We start from the raw sequence: 18,973 nt of genomic DNA on the forward strand, positions 1-18,973 counted from the left end.
TAACGGAAGTTAGGGAAATCAGTGTTTAAGGTTCACACTAGTTCTCCCAAGTGTGAAGCACCAATTTCACCAGCTGTGCATTATTCATGAACACATGACTTGGTCATGTGAGGATTAAACTGGACAATGAGATGTGTGAATGGGAAGTTACTCAATTTGAATAGTTATCGTATATGCATAACAAATTATAATGGTGCAAATGGCTAGATGAAATGTTTTAAATCTATCTTTTTCTTTTGAATGTCAGGTGGCACTGTGCAGCAGAACGGCCAGTTAACAGCTGAGATTCAGGAGGAAGCATCTATTAACAACATCACTATGACAGTGGTCCCCAACAAACGCCACAGTGTGCATGATAAACTGCACTTCCCTCGTGCAAACCTTCAGACAATCACAACCCTTGGTATGTAACAAGACATGAAATACATGAGGGAAAAAAATTGTAATATATTCTTCCATCCCTTTTCCACCATTTTTCTGGAAATGGTGATAAATTCCTTACTCAAAACATGAGAACATGAGAAAATTAATATAAACTGGCATCAGCTCCTCTTTTCTATCATTTCTCCATAATCTTATCTCCCTTAATCTATCAAATATTTATCCACCTCCATTTTAAATACTTCTAATGATCGAGCTTCCATTACCCTAGTGATTCAACTTCTGTGCGTAGTTTTAAGCACAGAAAATTCCAGAGATTCACTACCCACTGCACAAAGATTTACAAGTACCTCCATTTTAAATGACTGGCCCCTTAGCTAGCAGTGTATGTTCCCTTGTTTGATGCTTTCTGAATCATAACATCTACCCTGTCAAGTCCCCTTAGGATCTTAAATGTTTGAATAAGGTCACTCATTCTTCTAAACTCCAAGAAATACAGAGCCAAGCTCTTTTAGTTTCCCTTGTGACAGCCACTTCTTCCCTGGAATTAGCATGGTGAATCTCCATTGTACTGCCTCTATTATTAGTGGGGTTTTTTTAAGTTTAGGGGACCAAAACTGTATACAATATTCCAGGTGAAGCCTCATGAGCAAAACCTTCCTTTGTGTTTTAAACTTAAACACTTTGCAATAAGGGCTGAGATGTCAGTTGCCTTCTTAACTACTTATCAGAGCATATAGTTCACAAGGGTGGTTATGTTCATCAATAAAGTTGCTATTCAGAGCATGTTTTATTGGTAGGCTAGCTGCTCTCCAGGTTGGCTGCTGCCTACAAGTTCTGTGGGAGGTATAGTGTAAATTTTCAAATTCTGTTCAGGGATGGTATTTTGGGATATCTTAATGGATTAGCTTTTGAGTTGTTAGTTTGGGGAGGGGGGCTTCAGCCTACTTTTAAAGGCCAACAACTCATCTATTTTTCTTTGCCAGAGTTGTTATATGTTTCAATGTCAAATACTGTTTGTATTCTGCAAAGTTAAATTGATACAAATTACATATTAAATCTTGGAGCTTTATTTGTTTATTTTAAACCCAGGTAGTTTAGTGATGAAGAATTTGAAAAAAGTACTGCACACCCTAAATGGCAGAGTTGATGTGTAAAGATAATTTAATGCTGTAATGCAGAATATTACAAGTCAGGAAAGTTGCAGGTTCCATCCTGTTAGCTGCTGTTTTTGCTTCATATGATGTGGACTGAAATCAGATGCAGTTGATTTCAACAGAGAGTGAGCCAGGATCATGTTTCTATCTGCTATTCAATCATAAACATGTGCATGAACATTACGTGAGGCTTAATCTGTCACAGCTGTGATCCCACTCAGGGCCGGAACATAAAGACAGTGAGGCCATTAATCCTCCGCACATGTATTGAGCCTGAATGAATGTGTGAAGGAAAGGAGTACATGAGTGCTGCTTTTAAGGAGATGTCTAACCTACAATTCTTCCTTCAAAATAAACAATCTCTTCTGAGTTATTCACTGTCCAGAAATCTGTTTCTTCATAATCCATTTTGACAGGTCCGCATACACTTATTTCTATTTATTGAGGTTCAGTGCGAAATATGCCCTTCCTGTTTATACTACGTGGTACATAGTGTACTGAGAGAGACCTATCCAGTTTAGCTCCTGTATGTAGAATATAGGATCTTATTTAGTTTTAAGTACAAATTCTGCCAAAAAAAATCAGTGATTCCACATGCTGTGTGGTACATGTGTTTTAAACTGGGTACCATTCAAACTTTGGTCTTCTGTTTGTAACTGCAGGAAAAGGAGAGTATGGCGAAGTGTTCTTGGCTAAAGCCAAAGGGATTGATAAAGGTGAGCCAGAGACAGTAGTCCTGGTGAAGAGCCTGACCACACGAGATGAGCAGCTACAATTAGAGTTTCGGCGGGAGTTTGAGATGTTTGGTAAAATGAATCACAGCAATGTTGTAAGACTGCTGGGCCTCTGTCGTGAAATGGAACCACAGTATATGATCACTGAATATGTCGATCTGGTGAGATATTCAAGAGGAAGTGTTTCTATCATACTTTTTATTATCTTTGTAATTGAAATTGCCAGAATGTTTAAGATAGAAATTGAAAGGTTCTTAGAAAAAAACAACAACAACTCCAAACCAACCACCACACAGTAGAAAGAGTATAAGTCCGGACAGTCAAACTCCCAGACTGTGAATACACTTAGCAACAGAGGATAATAATGCCTACTACCAGGAAAAAAAAGGGAGCTGAAAGCAAGGGACCGAAAAGACGGAAAAAAAAAGAAGAAAAAAAAACCCTAGTCAGGAGGAAGGTTATGAAAGTACTCGATAAAAGGTCCCCAGACCTTATGGAACTTTAGATCCGAATTAAGAACTGAATAATGAATTTTTTCGAGGTCTAAACAGGCCATAATGTCATTAAGCCATTGCGCATGAGTGGGCGGGGCAACATCTGTCCATCTAGGGAGGATCAAGCGTCTCGCCAGGAGAGAGGCAAAGGATAGTATTCGGCATTTGGTCGGACCCAGACGTAAATCTGTCTCGCCCCAAAAACCGAACAGAGCAATTAAGGGGTTAGGTTCTAGGTGGAAATTGAAAGGTTCTAAACTAGCACATTCTGTCAACCATCATTACAAATGTCTAATTAGCTTGTACATCAAGAAACAAGTGAATTTGTTGCCTTAAATAATAATTCCTTCACAGTTTGCAAGTGGTCTCCAAGTTAAATTATGTATATAAATCAGTGGTTGCTTTTATCTGAACTGGTGATTCATACTTGGTGTCAAGCCAAGCTTACCTCTGGGGGTTCATGAGATCAAGGTTCAATGTGGAGACCTAAGCACCCAACCTATACCAACACTTCAGTGCTATTTTGAGGGTATACTGTATTATCCTTTGGTTGAAGCTTGTAAGCTGAGGTAACATCTCCCTCCAGAGGTGAATCTGAAAGGTTAATTTTCAAAGAAAATCAAGGGAACTGAAATAGTGTCCTACTCAATGTTCAATGAAAACACTTATCACAAGTTCAACTTTAATTGACATTGAATCATACACGACTACCCATGAATACAGCCAAATGACAGTGTTACTCACTAATTACTTCATTTCCATTGGTGGAACATTATTTCCTGTGCCACAAGAGCACCAATACTTCCAGCTGTATTGATTGTTGAATGCCCTGGACTATGAAAGATTATGAAGTACATGTAAAGAAAGTAGTGCAGTTCTGTTCTTTGTGAACCCTGTTACACTGAGTTCTTAAAAATCTAATACTGTACATTACAGTAGGAATTATAGAAACTTGCATCTATAATTATTATTAAAGATGTCAAACACTATTCATATGCCCACCCTAATACAGTTTCTTTTGTTAACACATTCAGTCATGATTAGGTATTAGATCAGATATCACAACCTAAACCATGCATTAACATCACTTCACATTACCACTTGTGTATCTTGCAGTTTCTATGTTGTAGTTAGGAGTGAGAGATTTGGACCTTATCACCTGAAGTTAACGTCATGATCTCTGAGCCAAATTTTCCTTTTCAGTAGAGGGTGTTGTTACGTTCCCCAGTAACCGGGTGACTTACCAGCAAAGATAGATAGGTCCGCTGAAGCCTGGTGCTACTATTTTCAAACATTTTTATTTATAAAGGGGCACAAACGTATGGTTAATACAAAACATTCAGATCATATACGTCGTCACAACTCAATCTAAAGCACAGGTATAGTAATAATCAATCAGAAATAAGCTCTATCGTTGTCTAGGGGTAATGTATATATTGTTCGCTGTATATCTGAAAGTCTCTTGCGGCCACTGCAGTTCCACCAGCTGCCGTCTGTTGTGGTGTCGCGTTGGTGCACTTTTGTTAGAAAGAGAGAGATTGAATGAAACATTTACCCGACAGGTTTTCCAACCTGTTGGAGTTCGTTGGAAGTCTCGTTGGGGAATGGGCTCTCATCTGTGGCCTCCCCTGTAGCTAGGCCATTCTTCCGTGGTGAGGTCGCCAATCCCAGGCAAGGAAAAGACGCACACGAACCCCACCACCGGCTGTCGCTATCAAAACGCTGTCGCAGGATTTCTAGCGTGTCTTCTGGTGCGTCTGAGGCCCCGCCTCAGCAGCCCACCTTTTATCTGGACTGGCAGGGTTGTAGATGTCAATCAGGGTGGGGGGTGAGGCAATCTTTCTCCCATCACCCAGCCCACGTTGCCCTAGGGCTTTACACGTGGTCTTCATGAGACAATAGTCAGAGTCACTTTATTCTGCTTCTCGGGAGAACGTGGTCTTCCGCACGTCTCCCTCTCTCTCTCCCATTTCCTGTGTCTATTCAGCACGTCTCTCCCCCTCTTGGGTCAGTTGAACCCCCCCTTGACTAGCGCTCTTGCGATTCTCACAAAGGAGGGGGCTGAGGTCATAACAGTGTCAAAAGCCATGATCAGTTTCCAGGCAGAATAAAACAAGCAGAATAAAAGGTCGGCCCTGATTATGGAACGTGTTCTTGTTGGTAAACTGCTAACTTTTCAATGTCTTCAGCTGTGTGCATCTGAAGACTCACAGTCCTTCAGATCCCAATGCCACATCATTGCATTGACCAATTCCTGCCATTCTGTTATTCTTCACTTAATGAGCTACCATTGTTTCTGGTTAAACCTCGCTTTCACTTAAACACGCAAAGAAATCCTTGTTTTCAATGGTGGAAATACTCAGAAAAACAGATGTATTTTTTTTGTTTGTATCAGTTCAAAGACTCTTTGATCTGAAGTATTAACACTCTTCTCCTTCCACCTTCCACAGATGCAAACTGTTGTGCTAAGTGTTTACAGCATTTTTCATTTTGTTTCAGGTTTCCAGTGTCTGCAGTTCTTTTGTTTTTTTTTTTGTTTTTACCTGCATTTTCTAATCTAGCCCCACATTCCTTGGTCCTCGCCTTTCTGATCTCATGCTGGATTCCACTGCTCAACAAACTAGCTTTCCCTACCCCTGTGCCTTGGGGTGCTCCCTGCTCCCTGCATCCTTCTTCAGTTAGCCTTTCTTCCTTCCTCCCTAACTGTGCTGCTCTCCCCCCCCCAACTATTTGCTGTCCCTCTGCTCCTTCCTCACTCCCACACATTTCCTCATCATCTACTTAAATAGCCTGAAATTAACTAGCTTTTGCCTAGAAGAGCAAAGTGTATTCTTGTACTTAGTCTGGACAATGCCAGCGTGTAGGCAGCGCGGCACACGGCAGCAGGGGCCTTTCGGATCTGGTGCTACTTTAATTTAGTTTTTAAATTTAATTTTAAGGCACAATTAGGGTTTAGGGCAATGGATAACAGAGCGAATATGTACCATCGCCAGAGACTGCTACAATACAGAGATCGCCCAAAATCAAACCTTCATGAAAATCTGCTGGTTAGATTGCACGACCTCGGCTTGCTGAGGGAATCGGGCCTGCAGTCCTCAGAGTCGCCTGATGCCGGTGGCCAGAGGTGAGGACGTTGTAAGCGGTGTGCGAGGAAGTGAGGCAAGCAGGCAGGAGTCCGTGCCAGGAAAAAAGCAAGCCCTAGCCGGCCGGCTCTCCTGTCCGTTCTGCTCTCCAGTGGCCATTAAATTGGACTACATCTGTGGCAACGAAATACTCGGCGGGAGTACAGAAACGGACAGAATCCCTGACGCCGCCATTCAGCTGATTATTTACGTAACAGATTTTCCCTCAAGCCATCGGTCTACCAACCTACTGCCCTCTGCTGTGCCTATGTCTTGTTTACTATTTATTGTAATGCCTGCACTGCTCTGTGTTACTTTATGTAGTCCTGGGTAGGTCTGTAGTCTAGTGTCGTTTTTGTGTTGGTTTACATAGTTCAGTGTAGTTTTTGTATTGTTCATGTAGCACCATGGTCCTGAAAAACGTCGTCTCGTTTTTACAGTGTACTGTACCAGCAGTTATGGTCGAAATGACAATAAAAAGTGACTTGACTTGATGGACTCATTTGCTAAATGGCTTCCTCTGCCATGCCATTTCTTTGATTGAAAGATACGGAGTATATTTATGATGGTGGATTTGGTTGCATAGTGGACCACTATATTCAGCATCACAATAGCTTGGTATACTAATTACTTTGCCCAAAACTACAAGAAACTGCAGAGAGTTGTATTTACAGCTTAGCACACCACAAATATCAGCCTCCCCTCGATGGTCTCTGTCTCCATTTCAAGCTGCCTTGGTAAAGCAGTCAATATAATCAAAGGTCCCACCCAGTCCAGACATTCTCTCTCCTCTGCCGTCCCATTAGACAGATCATGCAAAAGGTTGAAACCTCATACCACCAGTCATGAGGACCGTTTCTATCCTCATTTATTGAATGGTTTCCTAGTTCAAAAAGATGGACTCTTGACCTCACAATCTACCTCATTATGGCCTTGCACTTTGTCTCCTTGGAGTACACTTTCTCTGAAACAATTTATCCTGCATTCTGTTATTGTTTCCTTTGCACTACCTCCATGCAAAATAAAGAAATAACCTGCATGGATTTTTTTCATTGTAGTCAGTACATGTGACATAGGATTGGAAGATGTTGAATTGTTTAGGTTGAGTTAAAAAACTGCAAAAGGACCCTGATGGCAGTTATGTACAGGCCTCCCGACAGTAGCTGGGATGTGGATCACAGATTACAACAGGAACCAGGAAAAGTGTGTCAAAAAGGCAATGTTCTGATAGTCATGGGAGATTTCAACGTGCGAGTCGATTGGGAAATCAGGTTGGAAATGGATCTCAAGAAAGTGAGTTTGTTGAATGCATACAAGATGGCTTTTTAGAGCAGTTTATCACTGAGCCTAGTAGGGGATCAGCTATACTGAATTGGGTGTATGTAATGAGATGATTGGGGAGTTTAAGGTAAAAGAACTATTAGGAGACAGTGATCACAATATGATTGAATTCAACTTGAAATTTGATAGTGAGAAAGTAAAGTCTGGCATAGCAGTATTCAGTGGAGTAAAGGAAATTATAGTGGTATGAGAGAGGAGTTGGCCAAAGTAAATTAAAAGGAGATGCTGGCAGGGATAACCGTAGAGCAACAGTGGTGTGAGTTTCTAGGAAAAATGAGAAAGGTGCAGGATACATGTATTCCAAAACCAAAGAAATACTCAAATGGCAAAATAGTACAACCATGGCTAACGAGGGAAGTTAAGGCTAATGTAAAAGTAAAAGAGTGGGCATACAAGAGAGCAAAAATTAGTGGGAAGACAGAGGATTGGGAAGCTTTTAAAATCTTACAGAGAGCAACTAAAAGAATCTTTAGAGAAAAGATGAAATATGAAAGCAAACTAGCAAACAATGTCAAAAGTGGATAATAAGTGTTTTTTTTCAAGTATGAAGAAAAAGAGTTGTGAGTGTGGATATAGGACTGCTAGGGAACGAGGCCGGAGAAATAATAATGGGGGCCAAGGAGATGGCAGATGAACTAAAGGAGTATTTTACATCAGTTTTCACTGTAGAAGACACCAGCAGCATGCCAGATGTTGAAGGTGTGAGGAAAGAGAAGTGAGTACAGTTACTATTACAAGGGAGAAGGTGCTCAAAAAGCTGAAAGACCTAAGGGTAGATAAGTCACCAGGATTAGAGTTCTGAAAGAGGTAGCAGTAGAGATGTGGAGGCAGTAGTCATGGTCTTTCAAAAACCATTGGACTCTGGCATGGTGCCAGAGGACTGGAAAATTGCTAATGTCACTCTACTCTGTAAGAAAGGAGGAAGGCAGCAGAAAGGAAATTATAGACCAGTTAGCCTGACCTCGGTTGGGAAGAAGTTAGAGTTAATTGTTAAGGATGAGGTTATGGAGTACATGGTGACACAGGACAAGATAGTACAAAGTCAGCATTGTTTCCTTAAGGAAATCTTGCCTGACAAACCTGTTGGAATTCTTTGAGATTACATGTAGGATAGATAAAGGGGATGCAGAGGATGTATATTTGGACTTTCAGAAGGCCTTTGACAAGGTGACAAACTTACCAAGTTAAGAGCCCATGGTGTTACAGGAAAGTTACTAACATGGTTAAAGCATTGGCTAATTGGTTTGAGGCAGCAAGTGGGAATAAAAAGATCCTTTTATAGTTGGCTGCCAGTGGCTAGTGGTGTTCTGCAAGGATCAGTGTTGGGACCACTTCATGCTGTATATCAATAATTTAAACAATGGAATAGATGGCTTTGTTGCTAAGTTTGCAGATGATATGAAGATTCTTGAAGGGGCAGGTATGTTGAGGAAACGAGTAGGCTGCAGAAGGACTTAGCTGGATTAGGAGAGTGGCAAATGAAATACAATGTTGGAAAATGCATGGTCGTGCACTTTGATAGAAGAAATAAATGTGCAGACTATTTTCTAAATGGGGAGAAATCCAAAAAACCTGAGATGCAAAGGGACTTGGGAGTCCTTGTGCAGAACACCATGAAGGTTAACTTGCAGGTAGAGTCAGTGGTGAAGAAGGTAAATACTATGTGAGCATTCAGTTAAAGAGGTCTAGAATACAAGAGCTAGGATGTGATGCTGAGGCTTTATAAGGCACTGGCGAGACCCACCTTGAGTATTGTGAACAGTTTTGGATTCCTCTTAAGAAAAGATGTGCTGGGATTGGAGAGAGTTTAGAGGTTCACAAGGATGATTCTGGGAATGAAAGGGTTATCATACAAGGAACATTTGATAGCTCTGGGTCTGTACTCGCTGGAATTTAGAGGGATGGGGGGTGGGATCTCATTGAAACCTTTCGAATGTTGAAAGGCCTAGACCGAGTAGATGCAGAAAGGATTTTCCCATGGTGTGGGAGTCTAGGACAAGAGTGCATAGCCTCAGGATAGAGGGTGTCCATTTAAAATAGAGATATGGAGAAATTTCTTTAGCTAGAGGGTAGTGAATTTGTGGAATTTATTACCACAGGCAGCTGTGGAGGCCAGGTCATTGGATGTATTGAAGGCAGATTTTGATAGGTTCTTGATTGGACACAACATCAAAGGCTATGGGAAGAAGGCCGGGGAGTGGGGCTGAGGAGGGGAAGAAGGATCAGTCATGATTGAATGGTGGAACAGACTCAATAGGTACATTTAATGTCAGAGAAATGTATACAATATACATCCTGAAATTATGCTTCACAAACATCCACAAAAACAGAGGAGTGCCCCAAAGAATGAATGACAGTTAAATGTTAGAAACCCAAAGCCCTCCAGCTCCCCTCTTCCATGCATAAGCAGCAGCAAAGCAACGATCCCCCCACCAGCAAACAAGGATTGGTACCCCACCCCCCCATTGAGCACTCAAAGCATCAATAAAAACACAGACTTGCAGTACCCCAAAGACTACTCATTCACCTGATATTCAACATACCACAGGCTCTCTCTCTCTCCCCCCCCCCCTCTCTCTCTCTCCCCCCTCTCCCCCCCCCCCCCACATTTCACAGTGAGAGGGGAGACTTAAAGCAACTTACTGATTTATGGTGTTAAAAGTCTGTTGCAGCGCTTCTGAGCTTGGGCCAAATGTCTGCGCATATGTTTGATGGTCTTATGTGGCAATAATAAAGTAATTTACCAGTTTTACCCTGGGTTGGCTGGACTTGGCTCTGCCAACCCAGCTTCCACCACAGTCATTGCTGACCACTCTAATTTTGCCACTTCTCTTCCAGGGAGACCTCAAACAGTTCCTCCGTATTGTGAAGGGTAGTGAAGAGAAGATCAAGTCGCAGCCATTAAATTTGAAACAAAAGGTACTAGATCAATAATTTGTATTTGTAAGTATTAAAATCATTTGAAGTATTAGGTATAAAATCAGTAATTACATTAGGAATTCAGCCATTGTTAGAATGCTAAATTTCCACACGGGCAAGTATCTTCTCAGTGGTATTCCAAAACTTGGAACAAAACTATATGTTTGTCTATTTAAACTTTTGTGTAAGCTTGCTCTGCCATTCAATAAGTTCACAGTCATCTGATATTGGCCTGACTTCACCTTACTGCCTGTTATCCCACAATCTTCAATCTCCCCTATATCTCAAAATTCTAACTCTGATTTAAATGTGTTCAGTGATACAGATCTTATATCATTTTGGGGTAGACAGTTCCAAGGATTAATGACTGAATGAAAGAAGTTGTTCCTCCTTATCTCTGACTAAAACGGGCAACTCCTGATCCTGAAACTGTGCCCTATTTAGATTGTCCCTCCGCCTGATGGGGAGTCATCTTCTCACCATCTATCTTGTTGAGCTCCTCTCAGAACTTGTGACTCACTGAGAGAAGGTCTCAGTAGTTTCATTAAGGCTGATGCAGAAAAAGGAATTTATTTTCTGAGGGCTGTGAATCACTGCAGTACTCTACCCCGGAGAGCTGTGTTGGCAGTGGTATTAAATATATCCAAGGTGGAGATTAATGGGGAAAATGTGGGAAAGCTATCATCTTACTGAATGGCAGAGCACACTGGAGGAGCTGTTAGGTCTAATGCTGCTCCTGTTATGTCTTGTGTTCTCCCTCTTCTATGACAATTTGATCAAGATTTTAATGTTCTTGTTTCCAAGCATGACATTCACTTTTGGATTGAAGCCTCTTCATGTTTAAAGATGTAAATGTTTTTATTTGACCATAGTTGCAGAGATCTGCCTTGGCATACCTTCCATTTGATGCAGGGTAACGGGGTCTTGGTCAATCCCTTTGACTCCAGGACTACTGAGGCCAGATAAAATCAAGTAAATTAGGATTACCCAGAAGCCGGGCTATGATCTATTTTCACACCACTTAAAATTGTTTTCCAGGTACATATTTGCACACAGGTGGCACAGGGGATGGAGTACCTGTCAAACCATCGCTTTGTACACAAGGATTTGGCTGCTCGAAACTGCCTGATCAGTGCGCAGCGACAGGTCAAAGTGGCAGCACTTGGCCTGAGTAAGGACGTGTACAACAGGTATGTGAAATGGCTGGGGCGCAGTCACCTTGTGGACATTATATCAGATTGGGTTCCTACAGAACTTTCGTAATTAGATATCAATAACCAGATCTTTTCAGAAGGGTATCCTCCAACATATATATTAACATGAAGAGCTGTGGTTATTCCACAATCTGCTATGATCACTTTTAAAAAAAAAAAAAAAAAGTAATTATACTGGCCACCTAAAAAGATATGAACTGATTCCTGCTTTTCCAATCAAAGGTAACTGTTCTAAATCTGGCTTTCAGAACCAGAATTAGGTTTATTGTCACTGACACATGTGAAATTTGTTGTGAAGTTGTTGTGAATTGTTCTCAGGAAAGTGGATAGGGCTGGCATTTATTTTTCATTCCTAGTTTCTTTTAAGAAAATTGGGCATTTCCATTCTCTGTTACTTTGAGATAATACAATTCTAGGAAAGTAGGAATGTACAAGAATGACAATGTACAGCATCTGTGCCCAAATCGTGATGGGAATCATCAGGTGATGATTCTCAGAAAATCAGTGTAGTCAGCACCTGTGTGGTGGATGAGCTGGACTCCACGCCATGAGAAGAGTTCAGGTTTCCTGTCATTTGTTCAGGATTCTTGACTCAACATTATCTTTCTAGAGTCAGGGAATGTTTGTTGGCCTTGACCAAGGTGCACAGTGAATATTCAAATGAATTTTTTTATTGTACATTGTTGGTTGAGGAAATTTTCAATTAAATCCTCCAACAAAACACAAATTCTGTTGTTTAGCGCTGTTTGAGTAATCTGCTCCTCCTGGAATGGCACTTGAACTTGCCCACTGATTGACAAGAAAATAGCTACCAAGGATGGCAGATGCACTTCTTAACCAGACACCCACAAGGAAAATATGTCTTGTGCACCTTAGTGTGCATGAACCAATTCACATTTTTCATCTTACTGGAAATGAAACTGCACTGACTGTTACAGAACTCTTGCCAGATTTACAAACCTCACTCTCTGGTCCACAGTGACAAATAGAATACAGTGCAAAAGTCTTAGGCACTCTAGCTACATATATGTGCCTGAGACATTTGCACAGTATTGTATATAAAGCATATTCACCAGCTTTCTTGGCTCCACCACATGAGGATAGTAATCTGAGATTGGCTGTTGTTCTTGTTGTTAAATGCAAGGTTATTTCCTGCTCTTCTAAGATTCTCTGAATCCCATAAACAAGCCATGAATATCATGAACTTTCCTGGAAGTATATCACAATGTAGGGCTTTTAAACAGGGGTGCAGAAGATTCTGTACTATTTTTCAAAGGAGTGGAGTCGTTTATCCTGGCTATTGTTATGGAGATAAGGACTGATCTCCCGTGGCCTGAAAAGTTAATTGTTTTCTTTTCCACAAGTACTACTACCTGACTGATTCCTGTATTTTGTGTTTATATTTTAGATCGTGTTTGGTTCACTCCCTTTTCCTTCTACAAATGCTGGTTTTGATGTCAGGTCCTTAACCTGAAGCATTAATAGCTTCTCTCCATTAATAGCTTCTCTGCTTGAACTGCAAAGTATTTTCAGAATTCAGGTGTTTTTTTGTTTATTTTTTCTTTTGCACATTTCCAGCATCTGCATTACTTAGCTTTGGGGTTATTCTTTCAACTAACATCATAACAAAACCATTAGACTTGAGATTCTTCTCAAAACCATGTGTTCAGATGATCAGCCATGATGTAAGTCTGTATGTGGGTTAATGTATGCTGTGTGAATGCTTCATATGTATAAACTGAACTATGTCTGCCTCCCAGTGAATATTACCATTTCCGCCAAGCATGGATTCCACTGCGCTGGATGCCTGCTGAAGCCATATTTGAGGATGATTTCTCCACCAAGTCAGATGTGTGGTCCTTTGGTGTCCTTGTGTGGGAAATCTTCTCACAGGGGGAGCTGCCATTTTCTAATCTCAGTGATGATGAAGTATTAACAGGTATTGTTTCTTCATTGTTCTTTTCAACTTGTCCCTCTCCTTGGGGCCATCGTGGGAAGAGGTTTGAAGCAGAATGTCGTACATTATCTCATGCTACTCAGTCTGTAAATATGATCCGTTTCTTCAATTTCTCTAGTTTACATCTCAGGGACCTATATATTTTGTTAAGATTTACTGCTATTGGGTTAAGGAGTGATAAATTTGTAAATAACCACAAACTCTAAGTAACCTGATGTAAATACAGATTAATAAGAAACTTGGATTTAGACCACAAATAATATCTGATTAAACCTCTATTTGATAGTAACTGTAAATACCAGCAAGATCCATTAGAGTTGGGCAAGGGAACCTGATTACTATCCAATGAGAAGTCCACAAATTCCGTTCCAGTGTAAAGTTTTGACTGATAACAAGAATTGACTTGCATTAGTGTGGCACCCAGTCAAATTTGGAGCACTCTCTGCAATTATTTTCAAGTATAGTCAGTGGTGTAGAATGATATTGTTGTTCCAGAAGCAAGGTCCCTTAAAAATGAAATGACTGGAATGTTTTTATGTCTGATGGTTGAAGATTGAATATTGGTCAGGACATTAGAGAATATTAAGCTTGCCAAATAATGCTGGGGAACTGTTCATCTGCATCAGAAGGTAATATCAGGACCAAACCTGCCTAATAAAGGATAATTATCAGTGTCTAGTCTTGCAGATTATTCTGAGGAAAAGCAAATGCCAATTCTTTTGGAGGAGATCCAGATCAATAATTGATTGAAAGCTAGTGTTTTTTTATCTCCATGTGGAAAGTTAATCCACATGTCAATCTCAATTGAACTTTCTGTTACTGGCAGGACTGTCTCAGACCTCAGGTCCCTGATTCTCCCCACTCTTCATTATGTGGCCTTGACTGCTCAGAACTGGAATGGGACAGTGTCCATGGTGCAGTCTGATCTGTTTTTTGTCCCAGTACACATGTGCTTCACTGCTTTGATTGTCGTTCTGCATAAGTGACCCAGAAGTTTTTTAAACCACAAACATTTGTGGTCACCGCAGCTAATTTCAGAAATGGTAATGCGCATTCTTTGTTAATTTTAACCACTTTTAAATATGCCTGCTGCCACATGATGAAGAGAAGCCCAGGAAACATAGTCCCCATAAGATGAAGTTCATTGAAAAAAAGATTAAAGAAAAAGTTATCTTCATTTGTCACAAGTACATTGAAACATCGAAACATACAGTGAAATGTGTCATTTTGCATCAATACCCAACACAGTCCTAGGGGCAGCCCACAAGTGTTCATCCCTCAGAAACTGATTGGAAAGCTGAGCCTACTGGGCCTGAACACCTTCCTCTGCAACTGGATCCTAGACTTCCTGACTTGGGAGACCTCAGTCAGTCCAGATCGGGAGCAGCATCTCCAACACCATCACACTGAGCACGGGGGCTCCCCAGGGTTGCATGCTCAGTCCACTGCTGTTCACTCTGCTGACCCACGACTGTGCTACAACATACAGCTCGAACCATATCATCAAGTTCGCCGATGATACGACCGTGGTGGGTCTCATCAGCAAGAACTACGAGTCAGCTTACAGAGAGGAGGTGCAGCGGCTAACGGACTGGTGCAGAGCCAACAACCTGTCTCTTAATGTGAACAAAACAAAAGAGATGGTTGTTGACTTCAGGAGGGCACGGAGCGACCACTCCCCGCTGAACATCGACGGCTCCTCGGTAGAGGTCGTAAAGAGCACCAAATTTCTTGGCGTTCACCTGATGGAGAATCTCACTTGGTCCCTCAACACCAGCTCCATAGCAAAGAAAGCCCAGCAGCGTCTCTACTTTTTGCGAAGGCTGAGGAAAGTCCATCTCCCACCCCCCATCCTCATCACATTCTACAGGGGTTGTATTGAGAGCATCCTGAGCAGCTGCATCACCGCCTGGTTCGGAAATTGCACCATCTCGGATCGCAAGACCCTGCAACGGATAGTGAGGTCAGCTGAGAAGATCATCAGGGTCGCTCTTCCTGCCATCACGGACATTTACACTACATGCTGCATCTGCAAAGGAAGCAGCATTATGAAGGACCCCATGCACCCCCCCCCCACCCCCACCCCCATACAATCTCTTCTCCCTCCTGCCATCTGGGAAAAGGCTCCAAAGCATTCGGGCTCTCACGACCAGACTATGTAACAGTTTCTTCCCTCAAGCTATCAGACTCCTCAATACCCAGAGCCTGGACTGACACCTTGCCCTATTGTCCTGTTTATTATTTATTGTAATGCCTGCACTGTTTTTGTGCACTTTATGCAGTCCAGTGTAGGTCTGTAGTCTAGTGTAGCTTTCTCTGTTTTTTTTTTAAATTAAGTAGTTCAGTCTAGTTTTTTGTACTGTCATGTAACACCATGATCCTGAAAAATGTTGTCTCATTTTTACTATGCACTGTACCAGCAGTTATGGTCAAAATGACAATAAAAGTTGACTTGACTTGAAGTGTTGCCATGCTTCCAGTGACTACATAGCATACCCAACATAGCAACTTACTAATGCTAGCCCTAGCCGTATGTCTTTGGAATCTGAGCGGAAACCAGAGCACCTGGACGACAACCACATGGTCAGAGGAAAATGCACAAACTCCTTACTTACAGTGTTGCACTAATTGCTACTGTTCTGCCCAGATATTGTATAGACTGAATGATGATGAAGGCCATTTAAAAATGAATCTGCCCCAGCTTGGGAATTGTGCATTGGGACCCACCAACACACTCTTACTGCATCTAAAGACAGTCTTTCCTGCATGGGATGGGGGGGGGGGGGGTGGCGGAGAGCTGTTGGGCATGGGGAAGGCTTGGGCTACAGGTTAGAAAGTGGGGGGATGGAAGAGAGAAGGAGGTGGAGAAGGGACAAAGTTGGACAGAGGTTGGAGGTGGAGGGATGGTTCATTGAAGAGAGGATCAGGATGTGAGGATGAGGGCTGGAAAATCAATTGTATCAAAAAGGAGGAGGTGCTTGAAATATTGGAACACATTAAGATGGATCTTTCCCAGGAAATTGATAGGATTCTGATGGAGAGCTTTACCTATAGTAGCCAGTAGACTGGAGGATTGATAATATTGTGCCTTTATTAATAATACCTATGGATACAGTAAGGCTTTGACAAGTTCCACACTGGAGGCTAGTCTAAAACATTAGGACACCACCTCCTTCACCACCATTAAGGGCCCTAAACAGGTCTTAAAGGTAATTCAGCACTTCTCATGTGAATCCAACAAGATTGTTTACTGTATCTGGAGTGGTCTCTACCACATTGGAGAGACAAGGCACTAATTGTGGAATCACTTCGAGCACCTGTGCTCCATCTGCTACATCAGCCATGACCTCATGGTGATCAGCCATTTTAATTCCACTTGCCACTCCCACAATGACATATCTGTCCACGGCCTCCTGTCCTGTCACGTTGAGGCCAGATGCAGGTTAGAGAAGCAACACTGCCTATTTTATTTTGGTAGTATTTTACATTATTATAGGAATGAGGTCATTCTCTGGAAAGAGTACAGAGAATATTTACAAGGATGTTGTCAGAAAGAATGTAGGGGGCTGAGGAGTGACCGTAGAAAGGTGTATAAAATCATAAGTGGCATAGGATAGGGTGGTTGCATAGTTTATATTTTTCCCCAGGGAAAGGGAATCAAAACCTGTAGGGCATTTGATTAAGGTGAGAGAGAAAGATTTAAGGAGGACCTGGAGGGCAACTTCACATAGAGGTATGTGGGCAAATGGGACTAGCTTAGGTAGGAATCTTGGTTAGCATGGACGAGTTGGGATCAAGGTTCAGTTTTTGTGCTGTGTGATTAACGAAATGCATAACTAGAACTGCTTATTTGATAGTTAGCACCAGGGAGATCTCTCTGATTCTTTTGTACAAATGATAGGGAGACATTTCACCAGTCCTACTTACACCATGAGAGGTTAAGCCATTGTAGAAGTGAAGTTTTACACAGCTGATGGGTATATCCCAAGGCAATGGTGGTACTTACTGAATTTCTGCATTAAGTGGTGGGTGGGATGGGAGAAGTTGAGGTGAAACATATTTTCATGTGAAGATGACCCAAGGTTGTGTTGTTTTCCAGGTGTACAGAACAACGAAATCAAACTCTCTGCACCTGAAGGTTGCCCATCCAAACTCCACAAACTGATGCAACACTGCTGGGCAGCCAGCCCCAAGGACCGTCCATCCTTCAGTGAGATTGCCAACACTCTTGGTGAAATTCCTGCTGACAGCAAAGTGTGAGGGGAATTGTTAACTGTTCCCATAATTGTGTATCATGTACAGTGTTTCAGGAATGGAAGGCATCCCATTGGGTTTGTTTGTCAGCTGTATCTGATATTTTTAATTTTTTTCCTTTATTTTTATTATTAATTCATACAAGGAAATGAGCATCTCAAATTCCAGGGTCCTTTTGCCTTAAGGTCAACACTACAGACTGCCGTTTCGTAAGGCTTCTGTCCTCTGCTACCTTTGTACATGTATTTTTGCCGTGGAGAATTTTTGTCTGTTGGGTACAAGAGCTTGGAATGACCACCTCCAAAGCCATCAGCTGAGTTCTGGTAGGCAGAGAACGGCAACAAGACAGAATGACCAGTGTATTGAATGAGAGCAATGAGTATCAATTACTCCACCCACTGTCTCAGGTGGGAACTGTTAAAATAGCACAATCATTGATCTTGTAACCAGCAAATTATGAGGCTGAATAAATTTCCTTAATCAATCTATTTATTTCCAAAATGCAAGAACTGTGCATGGTTGATCTTGGATAGCTAATCACATTCAGAGAAACTAAGAGACGATCATGAACTGCAAACATGTTGGCTGTCTGCTGCATGATCGTTCGTGACCACATGATGCTTGAGCTAATGTCATCAACACTTCTTGCTGTAGAAATAAGCTTGAGAAGCCTCTATTTATACTAATAGGTTCTCAGTGATCTAGTCTTTCTATCATGGTACTGTTTATTTGGCTTTTTTAAAGTTTATTTTATGTATGTTAACCTGTAAACATATATTTACAAGCAAAAACACTATATCTAAAGCCAGTATTGAACTGGTGTTACATATAGGCAAATCTATACTGAACCAAGTGCCTGGTCAATGAAGGAATTTTTTTTTATCAACGTTCAAAACTTAAGAAATGAAAGTTCCTGTTTCTTTTTATTTCTTTTCAAGACCTTTTTGTATTAAGTTTTTCCAGTTTTTTATAAGTATGTAAAGAAATAAACCTTGGCTGAAATAGATTTTTTTAAAAACTTGAATAACTTTTTTTGCTCATTTGGCTTCTGTATTTGGTTTCATATCCGTCAATTTTTAAAATGCTGCTGTCAATAAAGTTGACAATTTTTGGTACTTGATTTTATCTTTATGCAGCTGTGGAATATCAGTACAAAGAGTCTTGTAGCACAGCAGGGAAAAGGAAGATGGCCTGTCCAATATCAGTCACAGATTAGAGTGACCCAGGCCACACAGTACGTGTGTCATAGAAGCTGGCTGAGTGTGACTGGTATGTCTCATAGTGAGAGGAGAGGCTGGACAAGGCTGTGTGAGAATGTGTGTCTCAGTGAGGAGAGAGGCTGGGCAAGGCTTTGTGTGTGATAGGAGTGTGTGTCACAATGAGAGGATAGGTTGGCCAAG

General features: G+C 41.4%; 1 protein-coding gene across 1 annotated transcript in view; it reads left to right on the forward strand.

Moving 5' to 3' along the window:
• The window catches only part of LOC140733193 (inactive tyrosine-protein kinase 7-like), a 195,742-nt gene extending 177,054 nt beyond the window's left edge, over positions 1-18,688 (forward strand). Inside the window, exons 15-20 of the mRNA XM_073056190.1 lie at positions 248-403; positions 2,201-2,433; positions 10,068-10,148; positions 11,187-11,338; positions 13,123-13,301; positions 17,419-18,688. Coding sequence (XP_072912291.1) covers positions 248-403; positions 2,201-2,433; positions 10,068-10,148; positions 11,187-11,338; positions 13,123-13,301; positions 17,419-17,579 — 962 coding nt within the window. The 3' untranslated portion in view covers positions 17,580-18,688. The remainder of the gene's footprint in view (positions 1-247; positions 404-2,200; positions 2,434-10,067; positions 10,149-11,186; positions 11,339-13,122; positions 13,302-17,418) is intronic.
• Positions 18,689-18,973: the final 285 nt, after the last annotated feature.

Source organism: Hemitrygon akajei, chromosome 9 (genome assembly GCF_048418815.1).
Source record: "Hemitrygon akajei chromosome 9, sHemAka1.3, whole genome shotgun sequence".
Classification (NCBI taxonomy): domain Eukaryota; kingdom Metazoa; phylum Chordata; class Chondrichthyes; order Myliobatiformes; family Dasyatidae; genus Hemitrygon; species Hemitrygon akajei.